Source organism: Tursiops truncatus, chromosome 10 (genome assembly GCF_011762595.2).
Source record: "Tursiops truncatus isolate mTurTru1 chromosome 10, mTurTru1.mat.Y, whole genome shotgun sequence".
Taxonomy (NCBI): Eukaryota; Metazoa; Chordata; class Mammalia; order Artiodactyla; family Delphinidae; genus Tursiops; species Tursiops truncatus.
The window spans coordinates 57,480,772-57,502,530 of record NC_047043.1 but is presented as its reverse complement, the minus strand read 5'-3'; the positions used below and the strand labels follow the sequence as shown (position 1 = coordinate 57,502,530).

At 59.0% G+C, this 21,759-nt stretch overlaps 2 protein-coding genes across 5 annotated transcripts; one reads left to right on the top strand and one right to left on the bottom strand.

The window, feature by feature from the left end:
• Positions 1 to 74: 74 nt before the first annotated feature.
• Positions 75 to 12,397, top strand: KLHL40 (kelch like family member 40). 3 transcript variants are annotated; one of them, XM_073811046.1, is made up of 6 exons: positions 75 to 5,629; positions 7,129 to 7,289; positions 7,552 to 7,659; positions 7,858 to 8,039; positions 10,219 to 10,365; positions 11,227 to 12,397. In XM_073811046.1, the coding sequence occupies exons 1-6, from the start codon at positions 4,472 to 4,474 to the stop codon at positions 11,325 to 11,327; spliced, it is 1,857 nt and encodes a 618-aa protein (XP_073667147.1). In that variant the 5' UTR covers positions 75 to 4,471; the 3' UTR covers positions 11,328 to 12,397. The 3 variants fall into 3 exon arrangements, with proteins under 3 accessions (XP_073667147.1, XP_019802562.1, XP_073667148.1); XM_019947003.3 differs by having other exon boundaries at positions 7,858 to 8,043; XM_073811047.1 differs by lacking the exon at positions 10,219 to 10,365 and having other exon boundaries at positions 7,858 to 8,043.
• Positions 12,007 to 21,560, bottom strand: HHATL (hedgehog acyltransferase like). 2 transcript variants are annotated; one of them, XM_073811048.1, is made up of 12 exons: positions 20,852 to 21,560; positions 19,095 to 19,213; positions 18,641 to 18,708; positions 17,980 to 18,093; positions 17,660 to 17,854; positions 17,083 to 17,292; positions 16,679 to 16,850; positions 16,035 to 16,179; positions 15,883 to 15,918; positions 12,939 to 13,140; positions 12,392 to 12,536; positions 12,007 to 12,206 (listed from the first exon to the last, which is right to left on the bottom strand). In XM_073811048.1, the coding sequence occupies exons 2-12, from the start codon at positions 19,198 to 19,200 to the stop codon at positions 12,082 to 12,084; spliced, it is 1,518 nt and encodes a 505-aa protein (XP_073667149.1). In that variant the 5' UTR covers positions 19,201 to 19,213; positions 20,852 to 21,560; the 3' UTR covers positions 12,007 to 12,081. The 2 variants fall into 2 exon arrangements, with proteins under 2 accessions (XP_073667149.1, XP_033720550.1); XM_033864659.2 differs by having other exon boundaries at positions 12,392 to 12,533; positions 20,852 to 21,558.
• Positions 21,561 to 21,759: the final 199 nt, after the last annotated feature.

The window sequence follows — 21,759 nt, the reverse complement described above, 5'->3', positions numbered from 1 at the left end:
GACTTGGACCAGAGCAAGGGTAGCGCGGAACCTGACAGCTTGGCCGAAGACCACGTGGACACCCGTGCCCCGAGCATCTGCACACCCCGTCTCCCTCCCTTGAGGGTGGGCTGGGCTCCTGGGGAACATCCAGAGTCAGGAGCTGAGGTCTGAAGGAGCCAGATGTCAGCACCCGGGAGGACATCGCAGGTGGAAGACAGGTAGCGGACTCCGAGGAGGGAGCAGGCGGCTCTCCCTGCGGACCTCCAAGAATTATTTCACTGGAGCGCTGGCTCTGTGCGGGATAGGACTCTAGGCTGTGGTGACACACGGTGACTGAGGCCACCATGTATGTGGCACTTGGTCCCAGATACCTGGAGAGGGGAATAACCGGGAAGGGCTAGGAGAGGAGGCTGGTGGGTGGGTTCACTAACCAGCCAGAGAGGGCATACACATCCCCAGGATGGGGACATTGCCTTCCACACAGTCCCACTTCTCTGAAGGGAACAGGGGCTCGCTCAAGTCACCCTAAAACTGAAGCTTGCTGTCAGGCCTGCGGGCCTGGCTGCTCCTGCAGTGTCTTGTGGGGATTCAGCTCCTCTCTGTTTCCCCTCTTCTACCCGTCCATCGGTGGTCTGTCTGCTGCCTCTCCCCATGGCCTCCTCCCTTCGACCCCACCGTGCTGTGAGCAACGGCCTGATGCCACAAGCATTATTTTCTATAGAATCCCTGGGAAAATATCTATTTTTTTAAAATTAACGTTTTACCTGGGCATAGTTGAAGAAGCCAAATATTGATACTTCTAGAACGTTCGTTTTTTAACAAAAACCTGCAGTCCCCTGCACCTGCTCCTCTCCAACTCCCGGTAGGCGAGCGGCTCCAATTCAGTTGGTATTTTTGGTGTTCTCGTGCCCACAGAAAGCACACCTCCAATGCTACTTTCCTGATTTTTTTCAGTTTTAGGCATCAGCTATTGATGTATTTCTTCATCACTCCCATGACACGCACAAACGTTACGCTCACACTTTCCCTTCCTCCTTCCTCCCAGCATGGTTATATTATTATTTGGGGTTAGAGTAATATTTAGTGTGTACATTATTATGAGTGTGTAAACACTGATCTCAACCAAGCCATATAATAGAATATGATTCCATTTCCTTTCTTGCACAACGTTTTACTTTTGTCTCTCTTAAGCGTGATTTGCTTCGGTTTCTATGTGCTTATCACTGCTGCGTTCCCAAACCCTTTGCTATAAATTCAGTTTTCCTTCCAATATGTGCAAACACGGCGGGCGTTCCATCGATTTCATCACTCTTGTAACCAGGGAGCCGTGCAGCAAGATAACCCTGGGGTGCACACACTGCAACCAGCTCCCGTGAGAAGACTTGAGAATGCCTAACAACATCCCCCAGCCAGTGGTTCCCTGTCCCACTTTGCCGAGACTGTATCCCTTTCAGCTCATTGCAGAGATCTTTAACTTCTAGAAGGTTTATGTCTTGGTGGGCTCCTTTTTCCTAACCTTGAAATTTACCTTCTCCTCAGGACCACTTCAGGGGATTAAATTCCAAAGAGCTTGACTCTTTCTTTCACCCTGACACAGGAATGAGTTTGCCTGGGTCTAGAATTCAGGCTGGAAATCATCGCCCTCAGAATTTTAGATGCTGGCGTGTTTCTGTTGAGAAGCCCAGCGCCGTAACGTTTAAAAGATGAAGTGAGATGACAGTTTCCTTTGATTCAACTACAAGCCCTGGAGTCCTGCTTCCTCCCTCCCACATCCGATCCCTGGGCCTGTCCTTGGGTGAGAACAGAGTGGGTGGGGCAGAGATGACACAGGATTGGCCATGACTTAATGACTTGATAGTTGTTGAAATGGGATGCTGGGTACATGGGAGATCAGTATATCATTCTCTCTCTGGAAATACATGCATTTCCCATAATTATAATTTAAAAATAAACAGTGATTCCCCATTTCACTGAGGGGAAAAACTGAAGTCTGTACACTGGCCAGACATGATACCCCACCACAACCTCTCTGCCCTTATCTCCTACTCACCTCCTCGTTCATTGTTCACTGGCCTCCTTGCTGTTCCTGGAACATGAGGGGTGCACTCCTGCCTCAGGGCCTTTGCTCAAGCTGTTCCCCTGCTTGGAAAGCTCCTCTGCATTGGCTTGAACCTGCTCAGGTGTAGTCCTCTCAGTGAGTCCATCCTGACTGTTCCACTTAAAATTGTGACCACCTGCACCTGTCACTTCCCATGCCCCCTTCCCAGCTACCTGTCACCGTAGCAGTTCTCATCTGACACCCTGTATGTATTTATATATTTATTTGTTGCCCCCTCCCTCAACTGACGGTAAGCTCCATAAAGACAGGGATTCTTGCCCGATGTGTTCACTGCTGAATCCTCAACATTTAGAAGAGTGCACAGTAGGTTCTCAATGAATGGATGTGCCACTTGTAAACATTCTAGTAGAATGCCTGGTAGGAAATGAGCACCATGGAATTCATCATAATCTAAAAATATGTCATTGAGTCATCTGATAAATATAAGCTAATTGTTCAGTCAGTACCTTCCGTCCTGGTTTTTGGTAAATGAGACTCTGACTAACAGACATTTTTTTTTTTTTTTTTTTTTTGGCGGTACGCGGGCCTCTCACTGCTGTGGCCTCTCCCGTTGCGGAGCACAGGCTCCGGACGCGCAGGCTCAGCGGCCATGGCTCACGGGCCCAGCCGCTCCGCGGCATGTGGGATCTTCCCGGACCGGGGCACGGACCCGTGTCCCCTGCATCGGCAGGTGGACTCAACCACCGTGCCACCAGGGAAGCCCTAACAGACATTTTTTGTTATTTGCAGGAAGCAGCAAGGTAGAAAGGGATTCCCACGGTCTTTGGAGGTAGGCAGATCTGCTTCGGATCCTGGCTCAGCCACCTGCCAGCTGTGTGACTTGGCCAAGCTGCTGAGCCTCTCGGAGCCTGGTCTCCTCACTGATGCTTCTTACTGGAAGTGCCCTGCAGTCCAGGGCCGGGCTGGAGGCCCCTGGGTGAGCCTTTGCCCTTTCTGAAAGACAGACAGGACCACCTCCAGGAACTGCCTTGGTGCTGTGCCCCTCTGGAAGCTGCTGGTGGGGTGAGCAAGCAGGTTGAAAGCACTGATCAGAAGGACAGGCAGTGACATCACTGAGATCACAGAACGGGGAGGTGACTCAGTCCGGGCCCAGGCTGAGGCCCCCTCGCCAATCCCCCCTGCCCCCCGCAAGCCTGAGGCTATAAACAAGTGACTCAGAAGAATGGTGGGAGAATGCCCCATAGCGGTTCACACCAGTGTCTCGGGGGCTAAATTTAACCCACAGCTGCACCCTCTGGCACTTTGGGAACAAGTTAATCTTGGCGGCTGAGGTTGATGTGTGTGTGCATGTGTGGGGGAGGGGGAGGGTGGTCAGAGGTCCACAGCAGGGTGGGCATCGGGACCGGCTGTCCCAGACCTCTACCCCGATTCCCTACATGCTAGCCAGGGTGCAGGGGCCCCAAGGCTGCGCAGGCTCAGGCCAAGCTTAGTATGGACCAAGAACCGAGCATAGACAGATTTCCTGGAATATTAAACTGAGTGTTATGTTTGGTTTTTGATCCCTGGGGGTTTAAACACCTAGAATAGTTGAATCCTATGAAATTAAATCTTCTGGCACGTCTGACGACTTACAGGGTTAAACTCTGTGCCAGTGTACTCGCAGGGACACAGAACCTCAGGGCTTGGGAATCTCAGAAGAACTGAGGCCCTTAAAATTGAACTCGCCCATCTCTTCACTGTGTAGGAAGGGACACTGAGGCTCAACAGAGGGATCTGGCTTTCCCAGGACCCCCAGGAAAGTGGTGACCTTGTTTATTTAAGTACCTTCTTGCTTCCTTGCACAGTCCAAGGAGGCTCTCAGAGCTGGGGCAGAAAGGGGAAAAGTCTTCCCACTTTAAAGTTGAGGCAACAGGGTCCCCATGCCCAAGTTCATTGAGCAGGAAACCCAAGCACACTGCGTCCAGGGGTGGCTGGAGCAAGATACACTCCAAGGAGGAGGCTAGAGGCACCTGGGTAGAAAGGCGGAGAAGGCATGAAGGAAGGGAGACCCTGGAAGAGGGACTCAAAGGCTTCCCTCTCCTTGGACTGAGGGGCGGAGCTTGGGTCATCCCCTCCCCTGAGAGGTATCACCCAACCAAGGAAAGACGTCAAAGCCTCTCTGTGCTCCGTTTAGAAATGAGACAGCGAGGCCCTCATCTTTCAGGGAGGACAGAGACACCCCACCCCTATCCCATGAGCCCCTGGGCTGAGTCAAGACTGCTCTGGGAGGGGGCCTCAGCCCAGCTGTCCCCTCTGCGTCATGTGCAGGAGGCCAGGCAGCTCGCCTTACAGGACCCAGTCCACCTCTATATATAGTCCGGCTCCGACAGCTGCGTAGACTGTGCGCGACCCAGCAAGAAGGCAGGGAGTGCGGAGAGAAGGCCACCCACCATGGCGTCGGGCTTGGAGCAGGCGGAGGAGCAGCGGCTGTACCAGCAGACGCTCCTGCAGGACGGGCTCAAGGACATGCTAGACCACGGCAAGTTCCTCGACTGCGTGGTGCGGGTGGGTGAGCGTGAGTTCCCATGCCACCGCCTGGTGCTGGCTGCCTGCAGCCCCTACTTCCGGGCACGCTTCCTGGCCGAGCCCGAGCGCGCGGGCGAGCTGCGCCTGGAGGAGGTGTCCCCTGACGTGGTGGCCCAGGTGCTACACTACCTGTACACATCAGAGATCGCGCTGGACGAGGCAAGCGTGCAGGACCTGTTCGCCACGGCGCACCGCTTCCAGATCCCATCCATCTTCACCATCTGCGTGTCCTTCCTCCAGAAGCGCCTGTGCCTCGCCAACTGCCTGGCGGTCTTCCGCCTAGGCCTCCTGCTCGACTGCGCGCGCCTTGCCGTGGCCGCCCGCGACTTCATCTGCGCGCGCTTCTCGCTGGTGGCCCGCGACGCCGACTTCCTCGGGCTCTCGGCTGACGAGCTCATCGCCATCATCTCCAGCGATGGCCTCAACGTGGAGAAGGAGGAGGCCGTGTTCGAGGCGGTGATGAGATGGGCGAGCAGCGGCGACGCCGAGGGGAAGGCCGAGCGCCAGCGCTCGCTGCCCACCGTCTTCGAGAGCGTGCGCTGCCGCCTGCTGCCGCGCGCCTTCCTAGAGAGCCGCGTGGAGCGCCACCCTCTCGTGCGTGCCCAGCCTGAGCTGCTGCGCAAGGTGCAGATGGTGAAGGATGCACACGAGGGCCGCATCACCGTGCTGCGCAAGAAGAAGCAGAAGGGGAAAGAGGCAGCGGGGGCCAAGGCCACTGACAAGGGCACAGCCGAAGCCAAGGCGGAGGAGGATGAAGAGGAGGCCGAGCGCGTCCTACCCGGGATCCTCAATGACACCCTGCGCTTTGGCATGTTCCTACAGGACCTCATCTTCATGATCAGTGAGGAGGGCGCCGTGGCCTATGACCCGGCAGCCAACGAGTGCTACTGTGCCTCCCTCTCCACCCAGATCCCCAAGAACCACGTCAGTCTAGTGACCAAGGAGAACCAGGTCTTCGTGGCTGGGGGCCTTTTCTACAATGAGGATAACAAAGAGGACCCCATGAGTGCTTACTTCTTGCAGGTGCCTGGCCAGCCTTGGGAGGGTCGTGGCCAGTTCTGATTTCTGGGCAGCCCTGGGGCCCAGGAGAGGCCCGTGTCTACTTGTTGGGGAATGTCATTGGGTCTAGGCTGAGATGTAGACCGGGGAGGATGACTGACAGCCGCTTGCCTGAAGGCTGAAGATAGTTACAGGCAGTTGACAATAAGATGCACAACTTTGGTGTCTCAGTTTCAGGGAGATGTCAGCCTCAGGATGGTCTGATATGTTGGAGGCCCTAGCTCTGCACAGCAGGTGGGGTCAGGGACAGTGAGAAGGAAGAACAAGGTCAGTGTAGGGGTCCTGGCCAACAACTATGCATGAGGCTGGGACTGGAATGTGGAACGGAGTGTCTCAAACAGAGGGACCATCCTCCCTTGCTTTCCCATTGCACAGATGGGGAAACTGAGGCCTAGGAAGGACCAGGAGAGTGGGGTGCCCAGTCCAAGTTATAATGTGACAGTGGGATCTCAGAGGGCAGGAATGGTTTTCTGGTGACTGGCCATGCAGGTGTGAGCCTTGCTAGTTGGGTGAATTTGGAGACATGGAGGGGAGGGTGCAGTGCTTCAGGCTGGGAACCAGTGAGCAGGGGACGGAGATGGGAAGGAGCCTGCAGTGAGTGGTGTGCTGAGTGAGGCCTGACCAGGTTTGAGAAGGGTGAGGGGCCCTGTGGTGCCAGGGTTAAGCTGGGGCGGGTGGGAGGGGGGGCGTCTCTACCAGCCGAGGCACATCATGGGCACATTGTTTATTCTCTCTGGGCCTCTGTTCGTAAATGGGGATATTACTCTTCCTTGCTTGATAAGGTTGTCTGAAGGTTATAAAGTGTTCAACAGCACAGTGCTCAGCCCTCAGAAAACTCTCCCAAAAGATGAGCCCCTAGTATGGTTATTAAAAGACTGTTGGGGGAAATTTCCTGGCGGTCCAGTGGTTAGGACTCCACTCACTGCCGGGGGCCCAGGTTCAACCCCTGGTGGGGAAACTGAGATCCCACAAGCCGCAGGGGTGCGCCAGTAAAGGAAAAAAAAAAAAACCTGTTGGGGTACACAGGGTCGCAGACTTACACTGTAGATTTTAAGGGGTGAGTGGCTGTATTTGGATGTTTCCTGTGCAGTGGGATGGAGTGGAAAACAGGGAGCAGGCAGGCCTCAGTTCAGGAGTTGTACTGGGGAAGGCCAGGACGGCAGCTGGGCCTCCCTCTCAGAGGCCCCTTCTCAGCTCTGTATGGGATGCCCCATCACGGTGCTATAACGGTGGTCTCCCGGCAGCTACGCGGGGTGGGACGGTCGGCTGTTCTCAGCCAGATAGGAGGAGAGGCACTGTCTCCAGGCACCGCCTGCAGTCTGCGCTGGCCCTACCTGGAGACCCGGACTCCTCTGTGACCTGGGGGTGGCCAGACGGGGCCGCGGTGGGGCCGGGCTGGGACTGGGGCGGTGGGTTGGTGGGGGACGTGGGGGGCGGTCGCTGACTGGCCACCCGGCCCGCAGTTTGACCACCTGGACTCAGAGTGGCTGGGGATGCCGCCGCTGCCCTCGCCGCGCTGCCTCTTCGGCCTGGGAGAGGCTCTTAACTCCATCTACGTGGTCGGCGGCCGAGAGCTCAAGGACGACGAGCGCAGCCTGGACTCGGTCATGTGCTACGACAGGCTGTGAGCGCGGCCTGGGGGCGGGGCCGAGGAGCCTGGGGGCTGGTCCGGGACGGCGGCGGGGCGTGGCGGGGGAGCGAAAGCCCAGGGCTAGGGGCGGAGGCGGGCTTGGGTAGGGGCTGGGCGCGGTTGGCAGGTGGGGTGGGAGCGAGGAGCTAAGAGGTCTGGGAGTTCCGGTAACGAATCGGGGGCGTCCCAATATGTGTTGGGTGGTGGGTGGATGCAGAGACGGGGGCTGAGAGCGCCCTACTCCCCTCCCCTCTAGGTCGTTCAAATGGGGCGAATCGGACCCGCTGCCTTATGCCGTGTACGGCCACTCTGTGCTCTCGCATATGGACCTTGTCTACGTCATTGGCGGCAAAGGTAGCGACAGGTGAGGCGCGGGCCAGAAAGGAGTGCAGCAGCCGGGTCGGCGGGTAGAACGGAAGCAGAGTCTCCCCGAGGCTGTCAGGGGTCTGTCCTGACTGCCTTGCGAGGCAGCTGGAGGGACTGGGCCAAGGGAAGAGGCGGCTCTGCTCCCGCCTCCTGCTTCTCACTCACTGCGCGCCCACCCCGCCCCGCCCCGCCACAGGAAGTGCCTGAACAAGATGTGCGTCTATGACCCTAAGAAGTTCGAGTGGAGGGAGCTGGCCCCCATGAAGACTGCCCGCTCACTCTTCGGGGCCACCATCCATGACGGCCGCATTTTTGTGGCTGCTGGGGTCACAGACACAGGGCTGACCAGTTCAGCTGAGGTGTACAACATCGTGGACGGCAAGTATGGCTGCTTCCCCCCTCCCTGCCCCCGTTCCACTGGACAGCCAGGGACGAAGGGCCCCACTGTACCAGCCCGGCTGTGTGGCTTTGGGCCTATGTCAGACCTCTCTGTGTCTGCCCTGGCAGGAAACATAGCCTCTGTCTTGAGTCTCCACCGTGCAGCTTGGACATCAGCACAGAACTAGCCCCTCTACTCTGATCAGCAGTGAGGTGGGCTTCCCCCACAAGGGTTGTGGCCAGCCTGGTCTGCAGGAGAGAGCTCCCCGGAGATGCCAGGTTCCTCATTCAGAGACTCGTACCAGGCACTGGCCTGGTGCTAGGGATACAGCAGTGACTGAGACAGAAGCTGCCCTGCCCTGGGAGATCGGGAAGAAAACTGAGCTGGCAGACCAGTTGGACTCACTAGCTAAAGAGGTGGTGGGAGAAGGATGCCCAAAGGCAAAGGAAGGCTGGTGCCAAGGCATTTAGGAGAAAAAAGGCAGGCTCACTGGAGGAGAGGGCATTGGTCAGGTTGGATGGAGTGTGTGGTGGGTGAAGGGAGGTGGGGATTGTGGGTACTGGGGCTGGAGAGGGCGCAGTCGGGCTGAGGGACTTTATCCTGAGAGTAATGAAATGCCTCTGACGGGTTTTAAGCTCCCTTCTGTGTTTTCCTAAGATGCCTCATGGCAGCTCATGTAGAGATTAGGGATTTCCTAGGAGGCAGGGGTACAGCTGTATAGCAAGAAGTGATGGTGGTCTGGAGCTGGGGGTACAGCAGGGATGGGGCAGAGAGGATGCACTGGAGAAAGACTTAGGCCAGTGCTTTTCATGTGCCCATGAATCCCTGGGGATCACGCTCTGAATGCAGATTCTGATTCTCAGGTATGGGGAGGGACCTCAGAGTATATTTCTAATAAACTCCCTGGTGATGCTGACGCTGCCAGTCCATGGACCATACTCAGTAGCAAGAGTTTAGCAGACAGAAGAAACAGGATGTAGCAATTGATTGGATGGTGGGGGTGAGAGGGAGAGGTGGATGCTTTTGAGTGAGGGTGAGAGGTCATTTTTTTTAAATTAATTAATTTATTCATTTATTTTTGGCTGTGTTGGGTCTTCGTTGCTGCGCGCAGGCTTTCTCTAGCTGCGGCGAACGGGGGCTACTATTCGTTGTGGTGCGCAGGCTTCTCATTGTGGTGGCTTCTCTTGTTGAGGAGCACGGGCTCTAGGCGTGCAGGCTTCAGTAGTTGTGGCACGCGGGCTCAGTAGTTGTGGCGCACGGGCTTAGCTGCTCCGCAGCATGTGGTATCTTCCCAGAACAGGGCTCAAACCCGTGTCCCCTGCATTGGCAGACGGATTCTTAACCACTGTGCCACCAGGGAAGTCCCAAGGAGGTCATTTATCGAAGAACTGTTGAAGTTAGGTAGGAAAAGTGAGGGTCGAGTTAAAACATGTGGATTTGAGGTGCCTGGGTGTCTAGGAGGAGCCCACTAGGGCAAAGAGAGAGCTCGAGGGTGAGATCTGGGGAGGGGGGACAGTACTCGGAGGGGACAAGCTCCCTCAGGGAGAGGATGTTAGTGGGAGAAGCCGAGGCCCAAGCCCTGGGGGCAGCAGGGGCAGATGCATTATTCAGCAAGGAATCCCAAGAGGTGAGGCTGGGAGGTGGGAAATGAAGAAAGTCACATCAGCAGAAGTGCATATGTGGACCCTGGATTCCAGAGCCCTGTGGTGGCTGGGGACCCGAGAGCAGTTTTGGAGGGATGAAGACCCAACTTCGGGAGCCAGGGGAGGGGAGTGAAGGCACCTTGAGAGTCACTGGGCCGTGAAGGGGAGAAAAGGGACGGGGCAGGAGTGCAAGGGACGGTCTCAATGGTCACTGAGGTAGCAAGCTGGAGTTGGTTCAGGAGCAAAGGCGGGACACTGGGGAGAGCCCTGGTGGGTTTCATGGGGCAGGTTAGATGGAATGACAAGGGGACAGTGGAGGGAAACGGGAGGGGCAAGAGAATGGGGAAGAAGTGAAGACCAGAGGGCATTCCCGAGAGGTCAGGAAGCAGGTTGGGCTGGGAGCACGGGTGCCTGGGAGTCGGATTTTGCAGGGTGCAGCTGAAGCTGTGAGTGCTGGCGGGCGACAGTCACTGGGCTCGCTGCGGCCCCCCGGGGGCGGGTGAGGCACCTCCTCACGCCCCCTCCTTCCTGCCAGGTGGGCGCCCTTTGAGGCCTTCCCACAAGAGCGCAGCTCGCTCAGCCTGGTCAGCCTGGCGGGCACGCTCTATGCCATCGGCGGCTTTGCCACACTGGAGACTGAGTCCGGGGAGCTGGTTCCCACAGAGCTCAACGACATCTGGAGGTGAGCCTGGCCCTAGGGAGGTGAGGGGAATCGTGAGCAAGGCCAGCTGGGCACCGAGGCAGCGCCCAGCAGGCTCATCTGTGGGCAGAGCTGATCCCTCTTCCAGGAAATCCTGTGGGCACAGGGCAGCAGACATGCCTCGCTCAGCCCAGGGTCTCTCCAGTTTGTTGGGAAAGTCTGGGTTTGCACACATGGTACCACGCCCCCCTGTGGGGCATCGACAGTGTCAGTCAGGACCTGGTGCCAAGGTTAGGGCCCAGACCCACAGAACCGGGCCCCAGGGAGCAGAGCAGGCCCTGAGAGGCAGCCAGTTCTTCCCTCTCCCCTCCCTCCTGACGGGGAGAGCTGGGTCGGGATTGAGAAGTAGCTGGATCCCAGCTTCTCAGAGCCATTGCTTCTATGGCTGGTCCTAGCTGGGGGTGGAGGGGAGAGGTTTCGGCAGCCTGGGGCAGCTTCTGAACCTTCAGTGATGCTCAGTGCTGCAGGCAGCCTCTAGAGGGCAGTGCTGCTGGGAGGGCAGGACCCCGGGGGCACTTCTCGGAGAGTTGAGTACAGAAATTCTCAAGAGGAGGGGTTTGGGGAGGTGCAGACCTTCCTGGAGGGAGGTGGACTTCAAGGAGTGTGGGCTTCCTGAGAGGGGGCTCTTCCTGGAAGGTAGGGCAGGTGTTCTTTGGGGGTGGGACCCTTTTCCCAGAGCGTGGGCGCTCTCCAAGAGCTGGCCTTCCTGGAGATGGGCCTGAGGCTGGGGGGCGGCACTCCCCAGGGGTGGCCTACTGCACCCAGCCACCCCTCCCTGCTGGGTCCCACCCAGGACTTGGCTGACTGAGCTCCTCGTCCGTGTCTGCACTCCTCTCACCCCAGGTACAATGAGGATGAGAAGAAGTGGGAGGGGGTCCTGCGGGAGATCGCCTATGCCGCTGGCGCGACCTTCCTACCTGTACGGCTCAACGTGCTGCGCCTGACCAAGCTGTGACCCGCCCAGAGGACCTGACTGCGCGCCCCCCATGCTGCAGCCCACACAGGCCCGGCCTTCTGGGATGCGGGCTCCAGGGAGGAGTCTGGGCGAGGCAAAGCCCACCTGTATCCCATCCCGTCACAGTGCCCGAGGGGCCGCTTCAGCCAGGAAAGGGAATTCGCTGCCTGGAGCTAGCCTTTCGGGCAGGGACGAGAAACTCCGGTGTCTCCATATCCCACGTGTTCCTGGTCCATGAGGCAGAACCTCGGGGGGTGGTCAGGCTGCATCCCGGCCCAGCCCCAGCCCGACTGTGTGTGCCCGTAAACTCCCCACAGAACTCAGTCTCCTCGCCCGTCAGATGGGGGGGGTGGTTCCCCATCGAGTGCACCTTGCAGCCTGGGTAAGTCTCCTGTAAGAAGAATAAAGTGCCTTCCGAGCCAGCAGCTCGGGGTCTGGGGTCAGGTGCTCCAAGCGTCAGCGACCAGGTGGTTTGAAGACCTGGGGCTTCCGTGTTCAGCGGCTGGGCTGCCAAGGTCGGTGGTCTCTGCCCTCCACGTGTGTCTCCTACACGTCCTGTTTGCGCCAAGAGCTTGAGCCCCCTCCCTGAACCTCCAGCTCCTCATCCAGCCTGGACAGGGAGCCAGGAGACTGCTGGAGGAAGGGGCAGGGGAGAGCCAAAGCGCGGTAAAAAGTCTTTTATTGTATCAGTCGGGCCCCTCCCAGGAACAGCTGAGCAGAGCCCATCCGTCTCCCCCTCTCCCCTACTCCGACTTCTCTTTGTCCTGCTTCTGCTCCTCCTCCAGCATCAGGGTTCGCTCTCGCTCCTTCACCAGCTGGACACCACAGTAGGTGACAAACAGGACGGCCAGCGTGGTCTGGGGGAACCCTGTGTGGGGAAGAGGTCATGCGCGCCTGGAAGCAGCTCCCCTTTCCCCCAGTGACTCTTCTCTCTCCCCGCTTGACTGTGCCTCCCTGCTGAGTCCCTGGGGAATTGCGGTGGGGTGGGGACATTTCAGGAGGTCACAGTCCTTGAGGTCGATACCTGGCATATTCCGTATCCCCCGCCCTCACCTGTGAGTAGCAGGCGCTTGGCGACCAGCTCTGTGAACTCAAAGCTGTTCAGGCTTACGAGGTTGTACATGATGATGGCCCAGAAGTTCATGGCCCCAAAGATGGCTCGGACCCTGCGGGACATCTGCTCCGACAGAGAGGCCTGCTGGGTCCAGGACAACATAGGCAGTGAGGTAAGAGGCCCAGGGGAAAGAGGACGTGGCGGGTCAGAGGCCTTGCCTAGGTGGCCACCTGGGTCCTGGGGATATGCCTGTGTCCCTGAGAGTCCCCGGTCAGCTCTCCCTCATTGTTAAAAGATGGGAAACTGAACTCTGGAGAGAGGGCAGGGCCTGAACAACGCAGCCAGGCCTGGGTGCCCCCCGACCCTGCAGGAGGGAAGGGAGGGCCAGGTACCCACAGAGGGGGCCATTGCCCCGACGACCCGGAGGGGGGTGGTAGTGAGAAAGTCCTGGCCTGGCAGCCAAGTGTGGCTGGAAGACTCCAGAGAGCAGTAGTGCCACCCCCTCCAGTGCCCCAGACAACCCAGCCCCAGACCTTCCTTGCTCACCTCAATTCGTGCCAGGGGCCCCCACTCTGCCAGCTTCTGTACCCAGAGCTCAAAGTTGAGGCCAAAGCAGTTTAGGCATGACCACAAGTAGACAGTATCACAAGGTCCGAGCCACAGAGTGGTGACGGCAAATGTGGCCACAGTGGCCACCAGCTCTGGGATCACCTCAGAGTGCTCCCCACCGACGTGGTCATACACGTACCTGCAGGCAAGGCGGGAAAAGGGGCCGCTGGGAGTGTGGGGAAAGGCAGGTGGGAGATGGGCAAAGGATACACCACGGGGGCAGCTTCCTCAACGCTATCATCCTGGGCACATTCAACACCCTGGGCCTCAGGTGGCTGCCTCTCCTCTACCCAACTTCAAAATGTGGAGGGCTCAGCCTTGAACTTCCTGTCTTCTCTAGCTGCCTTCATTTCTCCAAGCGATCTCATTCAGACTCTGAATACTGTCTCTATGCTGACAGGCCCCAAATCTGTCTCTCTAGTCTCTCTCCTGACTCATATATCCAACTGTTACCAGACATCTCACATGAAGGACCAACTCCCCCATCCCTGCCCAAACCTACTTCATTCCCATCTCAGCTAATGATACCACCATCCATTCAGTTGCTGGCCAGAAGCCTTGGTACCATCTTGGATTCTCAATTCCCCTCTCCACTCACATCCAGACCAGCAAATGCTATACGGGCTCCACTCGGTCCTGAGCACTGCTTATCACCTCCACTAACACCACCCTAGTCCAGGGGATCATCTCCTGTCACACAGATCATTGCAAGAGCCTCTTAAGTCATCTCCCTGCTTCTGCCTCTGCCCCCTACTGTCCGTTGTCCACACAGCAGCTAGAGGCATCTTTTAACAGTGTAACCCAGCTCACCTCACTTCCACAATCGCACCCTCCCGCGATAGCTCCTCATTACAGTTAGAATAAACTCAACCACCTTCCTGTGGCTAGAAGATCCCACGTCATCTGGTTTCTGCCTCCCACCCTGACCTATCACCCACCACTCTCCCCTTCATTCACTATGCTGTCCCCTTACTGGTCTTTCTGATACTCAGACACACACAGCTGGCTCCTGTCTCAAGACCTTTGCACCTGTTGTTCCCTCTGCCTGGAATTCCCTTCTCCAAATTTCGTTATCACTCAAGTCTCAGCTCATCTCACAGAGGCCTACCCAAACCCCAACTAAAGAAGCTTCTACCCCATTACACTCTTTTATTTTCTTCATAACGCTTACCACTCTCTAAAATTATCTTTTTTTTTTAACCTGTTTATGGTCTGTTTCTCTCCACTAGGCTGTAAGTTCCATGAGTTCACAGCCTTTGTCATGTTCACTGCTGTATCCCCAGTGCCTAGAACAGTGCCTGGCACATAGTAGATACTCAATAAATATCTGTTAAATAAATTCAATAGAAGACCTATTGCATAACCAGCCTCTCTGTTCCTTGACCTCCTCGTTTCACCAATGGTTTCTTTTCCACTCCACCTCAGTCACCCACTCCCATGGCCACACCCCAACTTTTGCACCACTTGTTTGATTCCTTCCTAATTCCCATCCTTCACCCTGCCCCCCCCACCTGACCTGAGTCCCTAGCTCCACTTCTTCAATCTCATTGACCTCCCCCCCACCTTCCTCATCTTGTGACCCCCTCCTATTTTTACCACCCTTCTTAACTGTATTCAATGAGTCATCATTACAAATAACCTAAAAACCCTTCTCCCTCACTTCTTCCTTCTCACCCATCTGGGAAAGCCCAATCACCCACTTTCTCCTCACCTGCACCCAGGAAGCGAAGCCCTGATGGGAAAAACCCCACACCTTCACATATTAGAATCTGTAAACCCACTACCGCCAACCCCACTTGAGCTGTCAGTGCCACGGTTTCTCTGGCCAGCATCTTCTCTCAGGCTCTGCCGTGGCTACTCCACCTCATCTCTCCTGCACGCGTGAATGGGTGTGGTGATCTAGGCAGGAGGAGAGAGGCAGCATCTGTGTGCCTCCCTCCATCCCCAACCCTGCGTCTCTCAGCTGATGACCTTGCCTCCTACTTCATGGAGAAAACCGAAGCTTTCAGGAGGAATCCCTCACCTTTCCACACTCACCTGCCATTCTTCTGCATCCACACTGGCCTTTCTTCCTCCTCGGTGGCCGAAGCCAGAGCTCTGCCTGGTTCCATCGCCTCCTCCCCTTCTCAGGGAGCTCACTCCATCAATCACCCCTCTATCCTGCGCTGCCAACTCCCTCCTTTCTATTGAATAATTCCCCTCGGCACCCAAGCATGTCCCATTATTTCCCGTCTTTAAAACACCCACTTCTCCCTTCGGCCACTTCTGTGTGTCCCCCTTCAGTACCAGGCTTCTTCCAGGAGCTGTCCACACGGGAACTACCCTGCGGTTCCTCTGTCCTCCACGTCCCCAGCCCCGACTCCTCCCCGCCCCTGCCTCTCCGGGGAAAGGCTGAGAACCTCCATGCCACCCACGCTCACGCTCAGTCTCTGGCTTCCTTGACACCAGCAGCATCTGACCCAGTTGCCCCTACCATGCCAGGATGGTCTTCCCTTAGCTTCCAGGGTGTCCCACGGTCCTGCCTTTTCTCCTGCTCCTCTGACCGCTCCTTTCAGGCCCTTCTGCCAGCTCCTTCAACCAGAGTCCTTCCGGGCACACGACTTCCTGGGAGTCATCGCCCTCTCCCTTCTGATGCCCTCAATCCACGGCCAGGTGCTGTCCAGGCTGCCTGCTGTGTGTCTCCACTCCATTTCTCTCACCTCCAGGGGCCCCACCCAAGTCCAAACCTCTGTCTTTCACTTCGACCTCTGCCATGACCTCCTCCCTCCGTCCCTGCTTCCTCTGGCCCAGAGGTGATCTTTGAAGACGTGGACCCACCTGGCCACGGCCCTGCTCAGCCACCTGGGGGATGGCTGTGACATCCCACCCCACCCCAACTCACCTGCAAAGCCAGTCGTTGATGCCACGGTCAAAGTGCCTGTGGGAGGAGAGCATACGGGTGGGAATCAGCCAGGAGATGAGCTCCGGGGCTTGGGGCAAGAGGCGAAGGGGAGGTGGGGATCCCGGAGGCGAGTCCCTGGACCTCGCACTCACGTCTCGGAGAAGACGTAGAGCGCTGTGATGCACTTGGGAGGCCGGGGCGGGTCCAAGTGGTCGAGGCGCGCCACGGTGTTGACGACGCCGAAGAGGACGGCCGCCTTCACCCAGTCGTACACCAGGTTTGAGTAGGCTAGGCCAGCTGGGGACAAGGGGTCGTCACGGCCCGGGGGGCATCACACCGACCTTCCCCTCCCGTCCCCCATCCCGCCCCGGGTCTTCCCAAATCCAGGGGAGGCATGGAGCCCCGCCCTCCCCTACGGGTACTCTCTCCCCAGCTCGGGGTGGGGGTGGGGGTGTCCTTGCGCCCCGGCCGCCCCCACGGAGGCCCCGCCCCCACGTCCTGGGGGGAGGGGCTGGCCCCAGGGAGACCCTATCCGGCTGGGGAAATCAGCCCCAGGCCCCGGCGAGGTGGGCGGCCTCTGTCTGGTACCGCTGCCCGGCGTCACGGGGCAAACCTACCTCCAAGTCCCACGCGTTTCAAAGGCTAAATCCCCGCTCCCCCACCCTGCCATAGGTGCTGTCCCCCGGGGCGCCAGCTTCCCCAGCTGTGACTCCGCCGCCGTTGGGGCGCAGAGGGTCCGTCCTTCTGAAGTGGCGGCCCCGACCCCATCCCTGTTCTGGGCCCGGCGCGCACCCACCGAGGGCGCTGTCCGGGAGGCGGCTGGCGAACTTGAGGTCATTGGGGATGGTGAGGATGTAGAAGAAGTGGAAGAAGATGTCCACGGCCACGATGGCTACCACGCTGAGGCCCGCCTGGGCCCGGATGCGCCACAGCTCGCCCTCTCGCCGCACCGGCTCCACCTGGCTCACCTGAGGGACGGCTAGGGTCTGAGTGGGGGAGGTAAGCCCTGCGCGAGGAGCCCTGTCTGAGCGGTGAGTCACGAGCTAGCTGTCTGGGGATGCGAGGGTGAGGGGAGACGCGGCTTCATCCTGGCAACGCTGAGAGTGGAGACACGGGCCCCTCTGGGGTCTGAGGGGCGTTCACTTCCGCCCGGGGGGGGGGCGCAGTCCTGTCTTGGGAGCCCACAGGGTGTCCCCTCACCTGAGCGTGGAAGCGATCAAAGGTCATAATGGGCCCGAAGAAGAAGAAGGGCAGGTAGAAATTGTACTTGAGCAGGTCAGCTAGGGAGTAGCGGCGGTCAGGGTGGGCACAGCTCTCCAGCGCAAAGCTGGTACAACGCAGCACCGTGAAACCACTGCCCCCGTGAAACAGCACCTCTTGAAGATCAAAAGTCCCTGTTACAAACCCGCTCTGGATGGGAGAGAACAGGCCGCCAGCTCACCAGGGGGCCCCTTGCCTCCGGGAAGCCCACCCAGCCTCCTGCAGGGGCCCAGCCTGGTCCTGCCGTCACCCTCTCTGCCAGCGCCCGTCAACGCTGGCCACCGAGGGCCAATTTCATAAGTGCTGGGGCAGAGCAGGGAAGGAGCTGGACGTGTCTCTGCTGCGGTGGAGGCGACCACCTTGTGGGCAGGGCACGCTCCATGGTCAGAGGCTTGAAGACGGGTGGGAAAGTGAAGGAAATGCTTGGGGAGACTTAGGAGGCAAACGTTTTGGATGGGGTGAGAGGTCTGGGGTCCTATCCCTGCACCCTCCACCCCTGCCCCGCCCCAGCACACACCTGCCAGGAGATGAGGGGGTCCAGCTTGAAAGAGGCGAGGCTGGCCAGGCCGAGGCCGAGACAGAGCCAGGGCTGGTGCAAGAGTGAGACAACATAGAGGCCCACGCAGTGGCCAAGCAGCAGCAGCAGGTACCACGGGCCCATCGTGCCCACCACCGCCAGGGCCCCGTACACAGCGTACATCCAGGAGCGGAGCTGTGGACAGGGAGGAGGCTTCGTCTACCTCTCCATGTGAACGGAGGTGGGAGCCCAATGGCTTCCCCGCAACCCTTGTGGGGGAGGGGGAGGGGGAGGCAGGGGGGGGCTCAGGTCCAGCTCACCTGGGGGGCAACCATAGTGCAGAGTTTCGCAAACAGCACGTGTCCGGAGAGAGCGAGGAAGATGGCGTTGCGGAAGGAGGTGAACCACATCACCCACTCGAAGTCAGCCACGTCCTGGGGCAGGCCCAGGCAGGTTAAGGTGGGTGGGGGCAGAGTGGGCTGGCGCTTGGGCTGCTCAGCGTCTCAACCCCTTCCCTGCCCCCAGAGTCTTCTTGTGCATTAGAGGAGAGCAACGGCTGAGGTCCCTGCCTTCCCCTCTGAGGGAAGTACCAGGAAGGTAGGTAGAGAGGAATGAGGGGCACCACGTGGGCTGCCCTGCTGCTCCGAGCTCCCCCTCTGTCCAGCACATTGCCTGACATTCCACCATTACTGCGTTGTTCCTGGGGAGGATGGTGCTGGAGGCCCTGCGGAAGCCCGTCTCGGTTTGTTTCCTAAATGAGCAGGGTCTGAGGCAGGCTTGATCTGGCCCCAGGAGGACAGAGGAGGGGCCCGTGGAGAAACTGAAGATGCTGAAAATTCAAGCCAGAGACCTTCCCCATTGCCAGCCCTCTGTTATGTGGGACCATTGGGAACAGGGGAGAGCGGGGAAGGGTTTGGGACAGGAGAGATGGGCCAGGGATCAGAGACCCCGGTCAGGGACCCTGCGCTGTGGGGGACCTACCATCTTCCGGCCAATGTACTCCCAGCCAGGTCGCACAGACTCCCGGAAGGCTTTCCTGTGGGCCCCACCTGAGAACAGAGTCTGGTCTCAGGGCGCTTCACACCCACACCTGCCTCTACAGCGAGGCTGATGCCACCCTCGGGGGACGGGAGAGGGCCTGGGTCTCTCTCCGCCTCTGCTTCTCTCTGGGTCTCACTGTGTGTCTGGGGCCAGGTCTCTGTATCCCTGAGTGTCTGAGACACACTCTCTCTCTTTCTCTGGCTCTGCCCAGGTCTCTGTCAGTGCTTCTGCATTTGAGTCTCCCTGTGGCTGCATCTGACTCGACCCCCTGGCCCCAAGGCCTAGGGACTGCCCTTGAGTCTGGAGCTCTAAGTTTCTGGCCTTGCTGGGTGGAGCCCTGAGACCCCCAGCGGAAGAACGGTCCCACCCCTCTGTCCCGGGGCCCAGCTGTTACCTTGTGAAGCCTCAAAGAGGCCCCGGCCAGCATAGCCTAGGGCCCCGCTCAGCACCAGGGAGTACAGGCCCAGCTCTGCTGCGGGCAAGGCCGTCTTGACGCCCATAGCCTGGATGGGGCTGAGGGAGACAGATTGGGTGAGGGCACCGCTGCCCCCCGGCCCTGCCTAGCCCAGTTCATGGTCCCCACTGAGGTGAAGCGGTCCCCATTCTGAAGAGAGACAGCCCCTTGGGCATCTCATGCCACCATTCTCCCCGCCCATGTCCCACTCCTCCCAGGCCCCCTGCCATTTGGTGCCCCCTCCTAGCCGCTACTCTCGGCCCCTCCCCCTTCCCGCTGAAGGCTCTTGAAAGCATTGTCTTCACTCAGCCGGCCTTCTACACCTTCATTCACTGCTCCATACCTTTCAGGTGGGCCGGTCCCCACCCTCTGCTCAAACTGCTCCTCCAAGGTCTCAGATGACTTTCTTGTGGAGAAACTCCCTCTGCATCACCTCAGTCATATTTCTGGCCCCTAGGGTTCCCACTCCCCTCAGGAAGTCTCTCTCAACTCCTGACAAATCCACCCCTCCTCCGGGCCCCTTTCTCTGATTCCATACCCTCCTGAGCTGCCTTTACTTCCTGTGACCTCCCCACGGGAGGAGGGAGGTCTAGCCTATAGCTTCTCATTGACCCCCATTACGCCAACCAGCCCCTGAGCCCCAGCCTGCCACATCCCTGGTTCCTGCCTGTGTCCGTGGCCACACCTGCCCACTCTCTCAGTGCTCTGTGTATCCAGGCCCTGGATGCCAGCTGGAGGCTGTGCTATTTGAGGAAGTGCCCTGGGGTAGGGGGTGTGGGGCTAGGCTGGGCCAGGCAGACACCGGGGAGTGTGCTGGCCGCTGCCCAAGGTGCTGACCAGCATTGGGCTCGGGGTGAGCCTGGCCACTCCCTCCTGCCAGGGCCTAGCTCATCCCCAGGAGTCCTCCTGGGTCATCCCTCGGACCTAAGCTAGCACCTGTGCCCTCTCTATCCTGCTCCGGCCTGACCCGTGGCCATCCTTTCAGGCTGGGCCGAGCGAGGTGGCTGGCATGGCCCTCTCTCCCGCCCCAGATCCTCTATATCTCCCTCACCAATTCCGGAACCGGCTCTCCTGGGCCACCACAGTCGGCATTCTCCCCATTACACAGATGGAGGGCTCATGGACCAGAGAGGGGCAGGGACCTGTCAAGGTCACACAGCGGACCAGGGACAGGATTGAGTGTTCTCAGTGAGCCCCCCTGCAGTCTCTGATCGGAGAAGACCGTCCGCTGCCCCTGCCCCTACCAGCGGCCTGCCGGACCTGACTTCTACACCGCCGGCCTGAGGGCTGACGCACCTCCCCACGGGCCGGGTGGGGGTAGGGAGGCCCTGAGGATCGGGTTAAGGGAGCAGAAGCTTGAAACCGGAGCACGGTGAAGAGCCTGCGAAATAGCTTTGTCAGCTGCCTCCCACTCTCCACTTTCCAATTTTAGCTCCCCGTGGCCGGTGCCGGGTGTCCCCTGTGAGGCCTCTGTGAGCAAGGCCAGGGCTGGCCCCCAGCCTGGGACCTCTCCTGATAGACCCCAGACCTGGGCCAGCCTGTGGACAGAGGAGTGCCCCCTGCCCACTGACCTGCCCGCCTGAGGTATACCTGGAGTAAAGCCCACTTTGGGGCCTGAGGTTTGCGATGAGGGGCCTGGGGTGGGCTCTACAGGTCTCAAGGACCCCGTAGTGGCTACATCCCTGGCTGGCACTGACCTTGAGGAAGCTGTGAGGGACCCTGGCACACTGCCCACCTCGGGGCTCTGGGGTCCTGCGTCCGACCGTGCGACCGTCCGACCAGCTGGGCTCTGGGGCCCCGGTGCGGTGTGTCCAGCTCTGGGGTCCCCACGCCCTCGAGGCTGTGAACGGTGAGTGGTGACAGCAGGAGGGGTGGGGGAGGAGGAGGGCAGGGAGGAGGTGGCCTTTCTGGAGCGGAGCTGCGCGAAGTGGAGCAGAGCTGAGTGCTGCAGAGCTGCTGGCCACAGGGAGCTGCAGGGAGGATTGGGGAGGGGCAGAAGGGGTGGCCATTGGCACAGGCTCAGACAGGGACACCTGGACCTCACTTCGACCTCCCTCCCCTGGTCCGTACAGCCTGTGTCTCCTTCTCACTGCTGGCCAGGACTCTCCTCTTCCAGGAAGCCTTCCAGGTGGCCCCCGCTGGCCTCTCTAGGCTTGTGAGCTACGCCCCCACCATGCAGACACATGCTCATACCATGCACACACTTTCACGTGCAGCTCCATGAATTCCAGCGCACACCTTTACATGTGAATTCCCAACGGCTGTCCCATGGCACACCCACCTAGCCCCCTGCCCTGGTCCATTTCATCATGCAGAGAATCCTGGCTGGCCAGGCATCAGTGCCTGGGGGTGGACTGACTTGCCTAGTGGAATTGTAACTGGCAAGAGACATGTGGGCCCCATACCCCAGCCCTGTCCCATAGGGAGCTGACCAGGTGGAGGGGAGCTAGCAGGGTCACTTGAGTGGGTCCTTGGAGTGGCTGACATCCTCTCCACGGCAGGGTGGAGGCGGACAGCACTGTTCCTAAGCAAGCAGGACTCCTCTGGGGGAGGGGAGTGGGGGGAAGGGGCAGCTGAGGCGTCAGCGCAGCCTACCTGACGCAGA

Excerpts from the sequence above, each read along its gene's own strand:
- KLHL40 (XM_019947003.3), top strand. The coding sequence starts at position 4,472 with ATGGCGTCGGGCTTGGAGCAGGCGGAGGAGCAGCGGCTGTACCAGCAG. Across the intron at positions 7,290-7,551 it reads GTCATGTGCTACGACAGGCT|GTCGTTCAAATGGGGCGAAT; the intron begins GTGAGCGCGGCC and ends CCTCCCCTCTAG. Across the intron at positions 10,366-11,226 it reads GAGCTCAACGACATCTGGAG|GTACAATGAGGATGAGAAGA; the intron begins GTGAGCCTGGCC and ends CTCTCACCCCAG.
- HHATL (XM_073811048.1), bottom strand. The coding sequence starts at position 19,200 with ATGGGCGTCAAGACGGCCTTGCCCGCAGCAGAGCTGGGCCTGTACTCC. Across the intron at positions 18,709-19,094 it reads CCTCTTTGAGGCTTCACAAG|GTGGGGCCCACAGGAAAGCC; the intron begins GTAACAGCTGGG and ends CTCTGTTCTCAG. Across the intron at positions 18,094-18,640 it reads AGTACATTGGCCGGAAGATG|GACGTGGCTGACTTCGAGTG; the intron begins GTAGGTCCCCCA and ends GGCCTGCCCCAG.